At 44.6% G+C, this 18,725-nt stretch overlaps 1 protein-coding gene across 1 annotated transcript in view; it reads right to left on the bottom strand.

Moving 5' to 3' along the window:
- Window positions 1-18,414, bottom strand: part of PI15 (peptidase inhibitor 15) — a 55,492-nt gene extending 37,078 nt beyond the window's left edge. The window contains exons 1-2 of the mRNA XM_086965900.1: window positions 18,280-18,414; window positions 17,423-17,728 (exon numbers count right to left, since the gene is read on the bottom strand). Coding sequence (XP_086822026.1) covers window positions 17,423-17,689 — 267 coding nt within the window. The 5' untranslated portion in view covers window positions 17,690-17,728; window positions 18,280-18,414. The remainder of the gene's footprint in view (window positions 1-17,422; window positions 17,729-18,279) is intronic.
- Between the last annotated feature and the right edge of the window lie 311 nt (window positions 18,415-18,725).

Here is an 18,725-nt window from a genome sequence, read left to right as displayed (position 1 = left end):
TGTTTCTGTTGCTTTGCCTGTGTATATTTTTGTCTCTTCTCAATTAACCTCTGTCTAGCTCTCTCGTCCTCTCCCTCGTTCTTGCTCTCTTTCACCATCACTCTCTGTCTGACTTTCTCTAAAACGATATCCAATCCCTTTCTATTTAATGTAACTGAATAGCGCTTTGTTTTTGTGATTCTTGACAAGTGCTGCCAAAGCTTGGTGATGGGTGGTTTGGCGGGCCTTCATAAAGTATGTGCCAGCAAAGAGGTTCGATCGGAATCCACATGCTGTCCTGCTGTATTCCAGAAAAAAATGCTAGTACTATTTGGGGTTCAATTTGCTTTACACGTCATTTTATAAACTAAATAAACCAGTCATAACGGTAAGCATGCAGCTTTGAGAGAGTAATCGATTCAGTTATTATACACTTTTAAAATAGGATACATTCCAATTAAGGTACAACAACTGCTATAAAATATATGTCTGTGTTTCTGAAACCTCAAGGCCCCTCACAAACACTTGTTCACCAGTCAATTGTGATGGCAATTTGCAGTAAATTCCACTTGAACAGAAGCCGTTTGAAACCAGACATTCCTGTTCAGCGCAGAAACAACGCACGGCTTCCTTAAAGTCCTCAGCTATGCATTAAAACCCCACCGAGCGGCAGATTTCCAGATGTCAGCTGCTGAAGATGCCGTAAAGCCAGGCCCGGGCCTTCCACGCAGATGTCGCTGTTTATTTGGACTAGAACACAAGTAGGTGTCAGGCAACGCATTTAGTAATTACAGCAGGCCTACGATTTGACCCTTGACCTGTGTATTTTTCTTCAGCTCCTGCGCCTTCACTTTTTCATCAACTTCACAGCGAGACGTCCTCAAAAAACAAATGCAAAGTGACAGAATCGTATCCACAGAGTGAGTGCTTCATTCGGGAGCTGACGTGTGAGCCTTTTTCGTAGGTAGTGTGCTATTGGTGGGCTTCTGAAACCTATAGGGCACCTTTACATTTCAAAGTATTTTATTGAAAATACAATTTTTGCATATACAATACAATACAGTTTGAAACATTTACTTGGCTGTTTGGTTTTAGGTGGGGAAGAAAGAGAAGGAAGAGAGAGAAAAAGAGAGGGGGGAATACCACTGTGGAGGAGACTGGGCACATAACACTCATTGTCCAAGCAAGTCGGTATAGCTTTGGTAATGTAGCCCGCACTGCCAAATCCAATTCCGGTGACTGGCCGAGTTAAAAGAATAGAAAATATAATTTTCTCTACTTTGAAGATGATCACACGTTGTGTGATAAACGCGTGTAGCATCTTTACGCTCTGTCATGTAACGTGGCAGCCATTTTGAAAGTCCAGAAAATAATATTTCTTTTTTTACTATCACTTTATCATTGTGTGAGGCCGCTCAGTGGCCTTCTGGAAAGTACAGAAAACACTCTTTTCTATACCGCTACAACGCTTTGAAAATTTTGACCGTGGCCGATCAAAACTAAGGGCGTTTTCAATGTCAGTGCATTTAAAAAGCAACCTGCTCTGGCAACGCCAATAGCAGCCACCACCTTGGATTGGATTGGGCAAATGCCAACAGGGGAGGGCAACACTAAAAAAAGGGGAACATAAAGGAAACAAGAATGACGTGGAAGCCAACCAATGGTAATTATTGGTAGGTATTAGTAAGGCTCTCACCCATTTTAAAGCTTTTTTTGTCAACAATAGCTCTTGCTGACAACACATGCACGCCATAGGCGAAACCTAAAAAGAAAGGTTAAAGCTTAAAGGCTAATTATATGTGGGCACAGTACAAGATGCTGGATTGAGTGCAAAGCTGTCATGGCTCAGCTCTTCCCTATCTATACATGACACCTTAGGACCAGTTTATGGAGCCCTTGGGCCCGTGCTCACCAAATGTATACGCTTGGTAAATCTAACCCATGTGCCAGAGGCAAGGAACCCGGTGACACCACAGCACAGGAGGAATAATGGAAACCCCGCTCCCAAGCATGGCACCTCTCACTATGCTCCCTGCACTCTGCCTGCGTAAACCTCTTGACTGTACAAAGACTCAAATACGCAATCCTAAGATTCAGATCCTTACAGATCCTTACAGTTGCTTACACACCCTCACTGGTCATCTTCTCAAAAACACTAATCTGCCTCAGAAAAGGCAAGCGGGAGGAGATGAGAGAGGTCAGTGAAGATAGACAGACCTTGACCATATACTAGCAGAGAGAAGAGACTACTGAGGGTATCACAGCGCTGACCAAGACAACACAGGAAGTAGTCCAAAGTGTGAATCAAAACTCCGCCTATGAACATGGACTAATGAGACTCAAACCACAGGCACAAAAATACCACATCTAAAGGAGACCTGAATGGAGACTGTTCTCAAGCAGGCACTAGAAGAAATCACCAGCACTGAAAGAACAGACGACAGGGTGAAACCTGAGTGAGACAGATTTAGAACTTTATGTGGAGATGACTGCTGATGTACAACCTCTTGAGAACAGGCGGCTAAAGATTGTGGTCTACCATATTGTGGGCCCCTGTAATTAAGTCAACCCTGCTGCATAATTTGGTCCTCTCCTTTTGTATTATTTCAGTGGCCCAGGTATATGTGCATCATGCATATGCTTCCAAATATGCACATATGTATACAGACAGTATACGGATCTCACCCACCCCTTACACATGTATACAGATATAAATAATATACACATGCTCCATAAACTTGTACGCTGATACCCAAATACATCCAAAGGTGTATACATACCAAATATTGCCACACACATAAATACCGATACCCCAATTCTGTGTGAAATACATCCTCCCTTCTCTTGCGCCCTTGAAAGAGCTGAGGCCTGTGTTTTTACCTGTGCAGACCCAAGGCAGAGCCTGATGGACACTAGCAGACCAGTGTTCCTCGCCATGGCTTCTTTGTTGGTAAATAGGCTTCAAGTGAGAGCAAACTATGAGCAAGGTTTTGCTACAAGAGATGTCAAGATAATCCCTCCGCCAGTCCCCCACTATGCCCAGCACCTCTCCGAAAGAGACCCGCCGTTCTAATCAGTCCCCGAGCGTTCGCGTCTACTGATTATTGAAAGGAGACTTCTGAAATAAAACAAGTCACCTGCATCATTTGAAAATTCTGGAGAGCGTGTATGGGTGTGTTTGAATGCTCAATGTCAGGCATATAACGTCAGGCTCTCATTGTAAGAGCTTTTGGGTCCTGATGAGAACTCCACAGCAAGTAGGAGTTCGAAACGTGTAGACTATTCTGTGTTGAACCATAGAAACGTGAAATCCCAAAAAATATTGCTCCAAATTATTGAAACAGAGAATACAATTGTCTAAATTGTTTGCTATGGTTTTTGTAAAGATTGTAAAAAGTGAAACTAGAAAAGACTTGTAAATAAATATTGGGTGCTGTGATTGTGAGAATGATGGGTTTGAATGTTTGATCAGGGTGAGTGACAGTGTGAATGGATTGATTATGCTGATTGTTTTTATTAAATGTAAGAATTTTTTGTATTGTGAAGTAGATGCCTAAAATGAAAATTTGGTGAAATTAAATCAAAGTAATGTGTTGAGAAATATAAATAAAACAAAAAGAGTTATTAAGACTGAACTATAAGCCTTAGACCCAAGTTGTGTTGAATTCCAATGTGATGGTGTTAATATAAAAGTAACTGATGTAACAGTATTGGCAGTGGTTTAGTTCTATAGTACTTGTAAAAACATGTCTGAGGTCTCTTAGCAGGTTTTAGGCTTGAATTGGTTGGGATGGGCAATCGTGAGCTGGATGGATGTTTTCATGGAACAATATGCACCCTGCAATTAGAAATCCTTTTAATGATTGTGTTTCTAGCTTGGTATGTGCAAAGTAGAAGCAAAAAAGTGTGGCCACATCATGAAGAGTTGATGTTTTTTCAAGCTTTAATACCACATTAGAATTGTGGTAAGCACTCTGCATGTTTGTTTTTTTATTCCAGGTGCCCTGGTTCGGTTTTGGCTGCTGTATTTGGGATGTATTTGCAGACACAGCAGCTAGGGCACCAGGGTAGCATAGCGCGCATAGAGCAAATAGACATTAAAAAGTGTAACTAGCAACAACAGGGACCGGCAGAAGGTGCAAGCAATGATGTGGGGAAGGGGACTCTGGCTACAAGCAACGATGCTGGAGGGGTGCGGGGGAGAAGGGGAAACAGTATGAAAAAACATGTACTCCTATGGAGTGCCAGAAATTAACTAGAATCAAGTACCTCCAGGAGAATGCAGCTAGTGACAGGACACTGGACGCCGTACATAAACTATTGTAGGTCCATGATCCATTGAACATACTAATACCAGGAAGAGGATGGTCCATGCTTTTAGAAAACAGACAAACTCCAGGAATAGGAAGTGAAACATGATGCTGCTGACCAATTAAAAGCAAGATAATAAAAGTGATGTCAAAGCCAAGTAATGGTAAGTCATGTGTGGGCTGTAGTCCCTTTTAAGACTTTTGTTTTTATTTACAAGAGATTTCGCAAGCACAGCGCTGTGCAGACAAAACCTAAAAAAGCAGTTCCATGAAGTCAGCAGAAGAAGGATACACCTTGCTTAATCAAAATTAAGGTAGACAAGCTATGCTTCAGGGTGATGACAAACACAGAATAGTGAAGAAAGCCACCCAAACAAAGAGCATGGAAATGAGACTGACAAGAAAGTCATCAAGTACTGACTAATAATGAAATTTGTCAGAGAAAACAAGATGGTTTTGTATGTGTAGAGATGTAATTTCTACGCTTGCCTTACAATAATATATTTTGTGTAGTACACTCTAACTGAGAAATGTTAAAGATAACCCTGGGCGGTGATCTCGTCTCGATTCGTGGATTTTGCAGATGTTTTCTTTGCTCATTTTGACAAGCTCGAGTGAGGAAAATCCACTTCCTGGCGAGATTTTTACTTGCTCGCTCTTGCCAAGGTCTAATTGGCAAGCAAGGGAAATCAAGTCTTGGTGAGATTTCTCAACGCGGGTGGTCGGATGTCTCAATGCGAGTGGCCTCTGCAGGTCGCGACCACTCATGTTAAGAAAACTTCAGTTTGCGTTGAGAAAGCTGCAGCTCAAGTAGAAAATCTACTCGAGCAGCAGAAAGGAAACTGCTCCTTCTTGCGCTGTGCATGGTGCTGTTTGCAATGATTTTACAGAGCGGGACAAATACCCGGCCCTCAAAATCACTGCAAACAGCATCACCCTAAGTCACTAAGCCGCTCGCTGAACGCGTAGCGCAGTGGAGTGTTTTGTCACTTTGCGGAGTTCCGTATAGCAAAACTCCGCAAACTCCACCCAGGCCTGGTTAAAGAAAGACATGCTTCTTGCAAGCACAGTTCTGCTCATTGTCCTTTTGTATGGGCCAGATGTAGAGTTTCCCTCAAGGAAATAATATTGAAACTGTGATAGCTAATGCTGTAGACCAACAGATATGAATATTTCGAGGAGATCCGAACTACTAAGGGGTTGAGTTGTAGCAACGCAGAGAAGGCATCAATTTTGCAGCCTTTCAAATAAATCTCTGGGAAAATGTCCCACTCCCCGAGTGCATGGTGTGCCTATGCTAGGGAAATGTGAATTTTTAAGGATGCCCAATTCAGAACTTTAGTTTATTTTTTAACTTCACAAACTTCATGAAGAGCAGCACTTGCGTTTCACTTTAAGAAGCATTAGCTAAGCAAACAGGTCAGGTTATTTTTAAAGGAATAATAATATTCAATTTTTCATACCCTTCAAGAGCTGCAATTGACACTTTAATCAAGCAAGCTGCAGTATCTTAGGCAACTACTTGATGGCTCCCAATTTTAGCATAAGTGCTTTCTGTAGTATGATGCCATTCCATAAATCTTTAGTGGCTATTCCATAGGTATAACTTACCCCTTTTTCTCAAAGCCATGACCTTGGGCATGTATTCGGGATACTCACTGCAGAGCTGGAGATACTTGAGATATGATAGGTATGGCAGGTATGGCTGATAGGTGTGTTGGTTAGGTATGGTACCTTAAACAGCACCCCCATGCACCAGGCAGTTCTCCCGCTTCATATCAGCGCAGCCCTTGCCATGCATGCCAGGCCTTCATAGATCCTGCATGGGGTTGAGCAACAGCACAGTCCAGTGATCTGCGGCACACAACACTTTCTTGGCTGACGCGAGACAGGTGAACGCCCCCATGGTACTGACCTTGGCGGACCATCCACATCATGCGGAGCCCCAGGCCCCTTCAATCAGATGTGCGATGTCCCTGAGGGACTGGTGCTTGTCTCACTGGAGCATCTGGTAAGCACTCTTCCCAGCTCTCTCTTCCCTCAAGGAGAACCAGCGTACTCTCGTAGGTCTTGTGGTTGGGATCTGCTGCCCATTGAGAACCTTTGTCCCTTGGAAGACCTGCAAGGGCCCCCACCACCAGTATGTTCCTGGGAGATGTGAGCTCTACGAAGTAGCTCTTGCAGCCCTGTCACACTGTTGAAACATCTCCTGAGGCCACGCCGTGCGCAGGGGACACTGACTGCATGACTTGAGTCCCTTTAAATCAAAGTCTAGGCCGGGACTACTTGCCTTTTGTATTATTACATTCAAAGTGCTTGCCCCGCCTGCACCCGCTGTTGGCCTCCTTATCTTGCTCTGCTCCAGCATCATGGTGCTCTCTCAGTGACACTGATCCCTAAGCTGCGTGGTCCCTAGCTTCCTCCTCTACCTGCCTGTGCTCACTTCAAGTGGGGAATACTCCAGTGCGCCACACTGCAGCCTATCCTACTATGCCCAGAGGCAAGTCAGCCAGGGACAGTTCGGTTGTTTCCCTTTGGGCTAAAACAACTTCATATGACATGAGCAACAGGAGATGTCTATCCCTGCAGTCTTCTGTGGCCTCCCCAGCTCTCTCCATCATGCAGGACTATCTGGAGAAATTTTTAGTGAATATTAACCAAGAGAAAGGCTCCTTTAAGACAAACTTTAAAAGCTGCCTCAATGACTTACGTAAGGATATCACCACGATGGGAGAACGGGTGGACAACATGGAACGTACCGTCAACTCCTGTGCAGAGGACTAGCAGGCCCTTTGGAGGAGGGTCAATGCATTGGAAACACAACAGATCAAGCTACAGGCCAGACAAGAAGACCTGAAAAATCGAGGGTGACACAACAATCGGCGCATCAGAGGCATCCACCACGGGGCAGAGGGGGAGGACATTATGTCTTTCACCAGAGACCTTCTGATGTTCTTCTGGGGAGAGCTGGAAGGGCTCCCCTGGATCTTGACAGGGCACATTGAGTTTGAGCTGTTCCAGGTCAACCAAATATACCTCAAACATCCTCATTAAGTTCCACTTCTTTCAAGACAAAGAAACAGTGCTCCGATCAGTGAGTGGTAAAGCAGACATAGTATTCTGAGGCCACACTGTTCAGATTTATCAGGACCTCTCCCCACTGACCCTGAAGAAGCGATGAGAGTTTAAACCTGTGAACAGAACACTTACATGCTCAGAGAATTAAATATCCATGGGTCCACCCCTTTGGCCTTATTTGCCTGTAACGGGAAACAGTTATTGGACCACTCTCTTGCGGAGGCCAAATCAATCCTCAGCCTTCCAAGCAACTCTTCTAGTAGAAACATATTGCTGCTCCCTTCTATGCGCCCAAACGCCTGGTGACCCAAGCGGCACACAGTCCAGTGAAGTGGATTTGGGTGCAACAAAAAGGCAGCACAAGACTCGGACTCAACAAAAGTGGACATTATTGCACACCTCCAAAAGATGAAGACGGTACATGCTCATTACTCAGCTGAAGAAAATTAACCTACGCCAAACATATCTAAACCCTCTTCTGGAACTGTTTCTGCTACACTCCGTTCCACAGAACAACAGCTCACCAAGCAGGGCTCAGGGCGCGGAGTTCGGACTCCGGTTGTTTATTGGCTGTCTGTTACATTTTTTGTCTTTCCTATCATAATATCAGCTTACCAAGCACATCGCTTACTGGGGTTACTTCTTGCCTCCCGAACCCACCATGAGCTCTCCTCTGTTGAGGGTGACACCTCAATAGAATCTGGCAATTCTCCCCATATCTACCATGGAGTGGTTCACAAGGTTATCCCTGTTGGCTCCTCTAGTTTCCCCCCATATGTCTTTACACTCTTCCCACTAGGTCTCTACATTACTGCTGTGGCAATTAATATATTTTGACAGTACAGAGGAGCTTTTCTCGACCAACCCCTATTCTGGGGATAGCTCTCCAATTACTGGTAGGCGTGCCAAGTGTTTAAACTCTTACATGACCACCACATGACATGGAAGCTGTTCTCCCTTAACATCCGTGGGCTTAACTCCCCTAGGAATTGGCGTCAGGTCTGGCATTACCTCATGCAGCATGACACCAACATTCTCTTCTTGCAGTAGACCCATTTGCTTTACACAGATTGCCACGACATGGATCAACTTTAGTATCCACACCAACACTGGGCATCCACTGACTCGGTCAAGAGGAGCTTCTACACAAAATATATTAAATTGACCAGGGATCCAGGTGGGAAATTCCTCACTCTGACTGTTTAGAGAGGTAGAGATACCCCAATGCTCCTCAACCTTTACACTTCGAACCTGGAACAATATGCATTCATATGTCAAACCTTCTCCGAACAACTTAGGCCTGTTAAGGGTGATATTATAGTGGAGGGGGAATATAACTTCTTTTGGGACCCCAATCTCGATAGGAATACAACACGCACACAGGACACAGGAGCAATGCCAGGGATACTTAAGAAGAACTCTGAGATGCAGGCCTAGTTGACGCCTGGCAGTATTTTCATCCAGACACAAAAGATTATTCTTTTTATTCACACATGCACTTACTCCTGCATTGACTACTTGTTTGTCACTTCCTCCTTACTGAACACCCTCACCTCTGTGCCGATTTAAAATATTTCAATCTCAGATCATGTGTATGTTGAGCTCACATGAGCACCACGTGCTGACTTATTGCACATGCCCCTTCACTGGCACCTCCACCCTCAACTCTTGAGAGACCCTGTTGACAAGACAGCTATACAAGATGCCACCACCGAATACTTTGCAATTAACTATCTACCTGATACCCCTCCCCATGCCCTCTGGGATGGGTTTAAAGCCACCATACACGGGATGATAACCTCCATTTCTACAGCCAGGACAGTATCCTACGCTACGGGTCAAGCAACAACTGGCTATCCTACGTGGCCAAGTCTGAGCATATTGGTTCAACAAAGCCGAGCGCTCCCTTCTCACTCTCAAACTAAAATATTAAGGGGTAGAGGATACGATAGGTTCTCTCCTTACATGTAGACTGTGACACCAACATGCTAGGTCTCATAACTCTAAGACTCAGATGAGCAACTCTGGTTAGGCTGTCAGGGAACCAGACAAACAAGAAGCTTCTGAAGCCTACTATTAGAACCGCTACACCTCCAGGGATGAGGATCCAACTGAGATAACTCTGCACCTCCATAGCTGTCCTTGGTCCTGGAAGAAACCTTCTCGATTGCGGAGCTTTGCAGTGCTCTTCAAGAACTCCCCAAGGGTAAATCCCCTCGCCCAGATGGCCTTACTCCTGCCTTTGACATGTTTTTCCTGCCTCACCTGCAAGACCACTGGCTTGCACTCTATATTTCATTCACCCATGCCACAGTCCTTACACCGACCATGCCTAATTCCGAAATCACGGTGGTCCCAAAACCAGGAAAAAGACCCAATGCTCTCCTTATCTCACAGACCAATCACTCTTTTGAAAGCTGATGTGAAACTTTACTCGAAGATGTTGGACAACCGTCTGGAAAACATTCTCCCTGGTCTAATAGACACAGATCAGTTGGGCTTTATACAATATCGACAGCGATCTGACAATTTTCGATGCCTTGCACACCTAGTCAAAAAGGTCCAACAGCACTCCATCCCCACTCTCCTCCTTTACGTCAATGCCAAAAAGGCTTCTGACCAGGTGAGCGGGCCTTCTTCAAAGCGTTTCTTCAGAAAATAGGATTTGGCCCTGTCATGGTTAGCAAGATCATGGCCTCATACTTGGCACCCACCACCTCCATCTGCATCAATGCCCAGACTACTAACTCTTTTCCCCTGTCTCGGGCACCCAACAGGGCTGCCTCCTAACCCCCCATCTATTCATCCTTGTAGTGGAGCCGCTTGCCATCCACCTATGACAGTCGGCAGACATTAAGGGCATTCACTTTGGGGGACAGGACCATAAAGTTTTATTATATGCAGACGCACTTCTATTTCCCTAACAGAGCCAGACACCTCCCTCCCTGTGGTAGTCCAAGCCCTGCAGGATTATGAGCAGATATCAGGGTACAAGATCAACCTAGTCAAATTGCAAGCACTCAACCTCACTTTCCCACCACAGCGCCTCCATCACTTACAGACACTCTACCACTTTCAGTGGACCGCCGACTCCATACAGTACCTAGGCCTCACAATCACAAACTCCGTAACCACCTGGACGTGAGCTAATTTGTCACGCTACCGGAAGATAATGCTAGAGAACTTCCAGCAGTGGAGACAGCATCACATCTCCTGGTTGGGCCGCATCTATGTGGTAAAAATTAATGTCCTTCCCGGGCTTCTATACCTATTTCACTCATGCCCCTCTGAAGACATTAAACAATTACAGGTAGACCATAGCTCCTTCTTATGGAAAGGGGAGTGCCCCTGCATCTGTGCCACGCTTCTTATGCTCCCAAGAAGCCGAGAGGACTCGCCTCTCCCAAAAACCAGGATTATTACTGGGCTGCTCAGCTACACTGCATTTGTGAGTGGGTGGTGCAAGAGAGTGAGAAAAACTGGTAACTCATGGACAGAGCAGTCGCTTGTTGGAAGCTCTGGGACCTCACTTGACTGCTTAAGCAACCCTGCCCTCACAGTGCCTACTTTGCCACCCTGACATGCACAGTGGTGGAGATATGAGATAGACTGGCTATCAGAAAGTGGCTGACCGCATTCATATTCCCAAACACTCCAATTGCACGTAACCCCGACTTCTCTCCTGCTCTCCCACGGGAATCCTTCCCAGATTGAGTTACGGGTGAGAGCAGACTTTTGCAGGACATCTTCCAGGCTCCCTTAGGCTTCTCAATTGGAGTAAATACGTATACCTTAAAATCCCTCTCTTCCAGGAGTCTTGGACAATTGTATAGTAATGGTTTTTAATCAATTGAAATCATATGGTAATGTTTTTGAAAAATCAATAAACAGAACTTGGGTAAAAAAAAAAATTAAGAAACTTTGCCTGCAAAGTTTCCTGAATTAGTGAGTTTTCAAGCAAGGTTTTAAACTCTACCCCTCTCTCTCTCTCTATCATTGGGGAGGGTTATGAAAATAGGTGTGGCCTGTGGTTGTAGTGGAGAAACACTTTCCCTTTACAAGTAACCTAGCACAATCCAAATTAATGCTTGTCAACTTCAGTAGGGCAACACAAGGTGTCATGTCAGATTGCACCTGCCCATTGAAGTAAGTATCAGCACAAATCCTGCAGTCCCCTTTTGTGTGGGATTAGCTTCAGAAGAGGATGCAAACTTGCCCTCCAACTCCTTGGGTGTGCATTTTAAATAGACATCTGACAGTGGAATAATATTACCACATGCCACAGAGGAAAACGAAGGTGCCTAATGGAACCTGGGTGCTAATAAAGGTGTACAGAATGTCCGATTTGGTCATACTGCTAGATGACATTTTCACAAGGATCCCTTACCATAGTAAGGAGCCCATAACTAAGGCCCTAATTAGGATGTTGGTCAGAATTGCCTCCGATCGAAATCCCTGCAGTTTGGAAACCGACCCACGTCCTGTTGGCGGTCCGGAACCACAATTACGATGAGACTGCACGTGGTGCAATGGCAAACTCCCATTTCCCTATGAAAGCTTGTGAGGTGGTTTGGAACTGGCCGCAGCACAAGGGCTTCCATAGAGAAATGGGAGTTACTGTAAATCCCTACACCACGTGATGGCCACCTCAAGGTACCTGCCACATGGTGCAGGGATATTCAGGGAGGCACCATAGATGCCGCCACGGCCCACAACCATAAGCCGCGGAGAGAAGAGGGCCCAGATAGGGGCCCCCAAAGTCACTTTCCAACAGGCTTTCCATGTTGGAAAGCCCGACATGGAACGTCTGTCGGAAACCAACATCATAATCCCGGCGGCGGAAACGACATCCCTAAGGGATTATGTTTGGTTTCCGACTAACCAATGGGTTCCTTGAGCTCAACGAAAACCAGCCGATTAACCGGCAGGTTTGGATTCCGACAGGAGTAATCGTTATACGGTGGTTGGAATCCAAACAAAGAATATGGTTCGGTAAGCATCCGACGAGCTGTACTGACAGGCATCCTAATTAGGGCCTAAGTGTTTTAGCTATAGACACACTTCTACATTCAGAAAGACCATTCAAATGTTTTAATGCTACTTGAGGCAAATATTACTTTCAGCATTATCAGTGTGTCTTTATTTCTTTCTTTTCCATTGTAAGTACCTGTTCAGTTATTCTGTGGGGGCATTTGTTGACAGAACCTGGCAGGACCGGGAAAAGAAATGCTGGGTAGAGAGTCACCGTACCCCATCCCAACACAAAAGCGACTGATTCAGTAATTACCTTGAAAATTGCAATTCATGTTGAATTCTGAATTGTTGCAAAATAAGAGTGTTTTACACATGCCAAAGGGCCACATTGGATTGTACCATATGTTTGTCGAGTGTACAGGACAAAAGGTAAATCATCCATGCAGAATCATATCGAGTGTGTTCACTAAAACAGATGCTTAGCAGCAGGAGAGAAAACAGCAACTGCCCCTGTACCAGATGTTCAACCTACAAATAAACCCTCCAAAGCCATTTTCAGCCTCTCACTTTAAAAGACAAAGGTCATAACGTTATTGCATTACAGAATGAATGAAGGGCTAAGTCCACCAGAGCAGCCATGCTTATAGAGTTACACATCATATGTCTGCCTCATGAGCAATAATGAGGTGGAGTAGATGTGATTATTTGTAATGGCCCTGGTTGCTCAACACTCAATGTCTTAATCCAGAACTAAGGAAAATGGAATGAGAGCAAAAGCACAACTTTGTATATGCTTAATGCTGCACTTAGGCTCACCTTCTTAGCACACATGGCCTTCAAGTCCCTCATTGTTCATCTGTGGGTGTAAGAGACATGATTTTTAATGCTGGGTTACCCACATACGTTGGCCTTAATTACGAGTGGCTTTGTTAATTGCGACATATGCAGTATCTCCTGTTACCACACATAGCACAATTAGGTGTTTGGTGGCTAACACAGCTCTACCACAGTTGTGCCAGGATACATTTCGGAAAGTAGATTCTGTTTAAAGTTATCAGGCAAAAAATTACTAATAATTATCAAGAAGTGTGAATTTTGGTGTAATAAGCACCAACATCTGTGTGTTATTTGCCTTTTTTGTGGGACAAATTTCTAATTGGGAGTTAATTGCCACATCTATAGACAGGAGGACCTAATTTTCCTCTTGTGGAAGAGGGTCCTAAGGAATGAGAGGAAGAGGGCGGTCACTTTTTTGCACCTTCTCTATCTATAAAAAAATAGCTACCATCAGCAAACGTGACCAGTCATTAAGAAATAAAAACTTGCTTCTTGGGAATTACCTATTTGTTAGGAGTCCTTTGTTGTTCCGTTTTGAGCCTTCTGATATGTATCGGACCAAGGAATTAACATAAAATTGAATTGACAAAAATAATTTGGAGGGTTTGATCCGAATATTTAGGTAATCCATAGGGAAAATACCCTGGATGAATGTGTGACTACAAGGGTTCTGCCCTCAAACTTCTTCATGAGGTCCTCAATAGTTTAAGTTAGGAAGGAAACATAAACATCGCAATTCCGGCAAACACGGTTCCACAGAACTGTATTCATAGCATAGAGTGCCTGTTGATTACTGGATCTACTGGTTTTAGCAGAGGAGGTAGAAAAAAAGGATCAATGTCCTGAAGAAAGCCTAATATCCTTTGATGGCCATTACACAGGCTGAAACATGATGACCAATTCAGATGTTGAGATAATAGATAGTCCCATGCACCCGCCCAAGTTGTTATCATCCCTTAGGCCTACCCTCATTAAAAAGAAGTCTTTGGGTTAGGGAACAAGTACTATTAGATTCTCTAGATCCTGATTTCACATTTACTCACCCCCTTAAAATTACTTCTTACAATAATGAGAAGTTCATTCATGACTAGAATTTTCTCTGGTGAATGAGGTGCTGCCAGTGATGAAGCATGACACCCAGGGAGATTTGTGAGGCCACACATTTCACTTTTTGGGAACTCCATGATCCAACACATATTAGGAGATGCAATACTAAACAACAAAGGACTCCTAACAATAGGTAACTCCCAATAAGTTCTTTATTTATTTTATAAGACTGGTCACGCTTGCTTATGGCTGTTTAGTTATTTACCGTACCCAATAAATTCAGTGTGTTGTATTGTGTTGGACAAATAAATATCATCCCAAGCAATCGACCACTCAAAAGGTGCACCTTAGAAATAGGTAACTAACCAATACAAAGAGTCATTGAACAACATTTGAAAGTGTTTGTACTGGATTCACTTGGGCGTGATACACTGCCCTCGCTACTTTGGAATAGATCTATCCTTGGATTTATCAAGATTCATGGAATAAACCCACTCCTTGGGTTTGGAAGTCACTGATTTTGGGTTGTGGATTATCATTTGAAAAGGAAACTAATACATCCCCTCAAATTGGACATACTCTCACTCCAACATGGAGTGAATGACAAAAGCAGACCGAATTCGTATCTTGTGATTGACTGGATTCATTAGTATACATATTGGGAATATCCTTTCTTCCCGTTTCAATTGGATGCAACAAGATAATCTGTGGACTTTAGTCACTAGAAGAAAAATTACTACAAGCCTTGAAAAAGCCCTGTGGGCGAAACGCGCGTCGGCTGTTTTCTTCCTGTGGTATATGAGAATAAACAAACTTCGATTCAAGGAGACCTGTTTGGACTATTCTATCATTACCTCCTGAGACTATATTTTTCTTGTATTGGACTGAATCACATAGGGCATTGAGATTACCAAGACTGTGTCAAATAACACGGACACTACCGCTTTCAGAAATATTGAGAAGGGTGTGCTGAGATATTCCTTTTCTTTGTATGTATGACCCAAGTTCTTTTTGATCTTGGGAGCAAACGACACCTTGGTGGGTAGGTGTCATATATCTCCAGCACCCTCGCCGCAGTTGCAATTGTTTAATGACCTACTATCACGATTATATCTGGCGTAACAATCTAAGATGTGCGGCTCAATCTAAGCAAAACCCATTCAATATTGTTGCAACATTTGAAAGCTGAAGCTTATAGCATGATTCTGTACCTAGAAAAAGAGAGGCAGGCCCACCGTAGTCAGAAACTATGAAGTAAACTGTTCCCTGGGGAATAGCATAGAGCTGGAGTTTCATGGAGTACTGTATGGTTCTCAGAATATTATTGTATTGAATAAACTTGCCAAAAATAAGGTACAACACTACTAATGCATTTCAGAAGAGTAGGTATGAAAATGGCTCTTTAGGAAACGTCCTGCTTATAAAAACAAATGTATTTCTAGCGTATTAATGTTTCTGAGATAATACAATGTTCTTTAGCACAAAGCTCTGCTGTGATGAAACAGTAGCAATATGATCCTATAGTAGTATTGAACTGGCTCATTCACAAAGTTAAACATTTCTAAATTAAAACAACCCCATTCATAACTTCTGCTAGCCTATGAGAGTAGTGAACGTCAGGCACATTGCACACAACTTATGCCTGAAAGTTAGTGGTGCAAGTTAATTTTGAAAATAGGTTTCATTAGTGCTTTCCAGCATTTGCTGAATATCTTTAATGTTACTGTTTTGTGGGTGGACACCTGGATTGTACTGCATTTCCCTGAGTAATGTATAGACAGTTGCCGTGGGTGTCATCACTATGCTTGGAAACCATAATGTATGCGTCCATCATATACACAGGCATGGATACGGTGCCGTATGCAAAACAAGACTTTCTCACAGCCTACACCTTCGAGAGGAGAGGAGAGGGGAGGAGGGTGAAAGGGGAGGGGGGGGTAGAGCTGAGCTGAGAAGGAGGGGGTGGGAAGAGAGCGGAGATGGACACTGGCATGGCAAAGCTCACAATAATAGACCAAGAGAAGTGGAAGTGTGAACAGTAAGTGTGGGAAGGGTGGCGAGGAGTAGAGTGGAGCAGAGATGGGAAGGCAAAGGGAGGGAAGAAGTAGTGGAATGGGAAAGGGAAAGAGGAAGGGAAGGGAAGGGAAGGGTTAAGGGAAATGAAAGAGGAAAGGGAAGGGTTAAGAGAGGGTTAAGGGAAGGGTTAAGGGAAGGGCTAACGGAAGGGTTAAGGGAAGGGAAAGAGGAAAGGGAAGGGTGAAGGGAAAGAGGAAAGGGTTAAGGGGAAGGGAAAGAGGAAAGGGAAGGGTTACGGCAAGGGTGTAGGGAAAGAGGAAAGGGAAGGGTTAAGTGAAGGGTTAAGGGAAAGGTGAAGGGAAGGGTGAAGGGAAAGAGGAAAGGGAAGGGTTAAGGGAAGGGTGAAGGGAATGGTTAAGGGCAGGGTGAAGGGAAGCGTTAAGGGAAGGGTGAAGGGAAGGGTTACGGGGAAAGGTTAAGAGGAAGGGTTAAGGGGAAGGGTTAATTGGAAGGGAGAAAACAAAGGAAAGCAAAGGAAAGGAAAGGAAAGGAAAGGAAAGCAAAGCAAAGCAAAGCAAAGCAAAGCAAAGCAAAGGAAAGGAAAGGAAAGGAAAGGAAAGGAAAGGAAAGGAAAGGAAAGGAAAGGAAAGGAAAGGAAAGGAAAGGAAAGGAAAGGAAAGTGAAATTGGGAGGAAAGTGGAAGGGTAGGAAAAGAGACAGGGGAAGTGGAGCGACATATCATCAGGTGGTGGTGATAAGCACAAGCAACACTGGAGCTGCAACTGTATTGAGTGTTCAAGTAAGTGTAACTGTATCGAGGTCAGAGTGAGTGTGGCACTTAAAGCAAACGTATTGATGATGCGACGTCCAACTCTTTAGTCTAGGGGAAAGGTGTGTTCGTGTGATACAACGGAAATAAACAAAAGAACAGTTGCAGCCGCAGAATGCCTCAAAGTATGGCATGCCCCTTAGTACCTTCGCCAGCACTGCTAACGTCACGGGTTCACACTTCCAGGGTCAGCACGTGCTTAACTGAAAACATTACTTCGTATTCAGTGACAAGACAACGCATCTCACTGGCAGCCTTGATGTCAGAAACAGAGCACAGGCTGGCCAATCAGCAACACTGCCCACATTCCTATTCCTAAATAACGAACGCCTCGAACCCAGAAGCCTCTCACCATGTACTCCATGTTTGCAGCAGGTGGGAAGACCTTGCCTCGGACCTGGTTGTGATAGTCGAGAATGGCGATCATGTCCGTCTGGGAGATGTAGCGCCTCCTCCTGGCCCTCGGGATGTTTGCGGAGTCCAGACGAGCCCTCTCAGCTGAGTTCATTAATGTCACGTTACTGTCTGGCGGGAAGGGGCCCGTGGAGTTGAGCAGCGCCATGGCACTTGTTTCCCAGAAGAAGGCGAGCAGCAGCGCGCAGCGGACAGTGGACATCATTTGAATGTTTTGGGGAGGCCAGCCGCCAACTCGATGTGCCTTCAGCAGCCAAGACATAAAATGATCGGATTAGCGGGAAGGAACAGGTCGCAGCTGTAACATTGTACTTCTAAAGTCTGGGAAACTGCGAGCATTATACATCAGTGCACACATTTCTACGTGTGGGCAGATAAATGATTTAAATGTTTAAAAAATACAAAAAAGAATTTAGACAAGTGCAGGTGCACGCACAAGTCCTTATGTAGGTTTGGCCAAACTTTGCACAGATAAAATACAAGCAAACGTCACAAATGAACCTATAAAAACCCATCATCTTCCTACCAGAGACGTTTTGCCATAAGGCATAATGTGAACTTTCAGTTGTTCTATTGCCAGTGAAAATGTAGTGCGCACAGCAGAAATCACAACTTGAAGAGAGCCCAGACTGTGCGTAGACTGGCTGCAGAGCGCCTGTGCCCTTCTGTTGTACACACACACGCGCTGGCTCAATCTAGCGCGTGCTGCACATGATGCTGTTCCCAGCCGAGTCCCAAGCATGCTGGCGCTTATAAATACTAGACCGAGACCGGCATCTCAGAGAACGGCCTTACCTTGTCTGGACTGAGGGAAGTCACTGTTCTCGGAGTGGTGTGCTGAGAAGTGAGGGGCAGACTTCGGAATGAACCGGGGAGGGGTGTATCCTGGCTCTGCAAGAGGCGAGGTCCGAGTCTGCTGGCCAAACAGCCGTAAGTGCTCCCTGCTTGTAAACGCTCACCTTATATAGACTAGGCTGACTTTCTAGGAGCCCCTCTCATGCCAAAAGAAGGGGGAGGAGCTTTGTCACACAGCATGAGATGATTGGGTGGCATCTGTTCATTGCGGGTCCAGCAGCCTCGCACAGAAAAAAGGGACATTGGCCGTGAATCCTGTACTACAGGAGAGAACGCAACTGCCCGCGGTCTTCCCTCTCTTCTCTCCTGTTTTAGATTTTTTTCTGCACACATCAAATGCTCCTTTGAGTTACACCACATTAGGCGCCCCTTACATGCTATCTATT

The sequence above is a fragment of the Lissotriton vulgaris genome, chromosome 4_1 (genome assembly GCF_964263255.1).
Source record: "Lissotriton vulgaris chromosome 4_1, aLisVul1.2, whole genome shotgun sequence".
Lineage (NCBI taxonomy): Eukaryota > Metazoa > Chordata > Amphibia > Caudata > Salamandridae > Lissotriton > Lissotriton vulgaris.
This window is presented reverse-complemented; position numbering and strand designations above follow the sequence as displayed.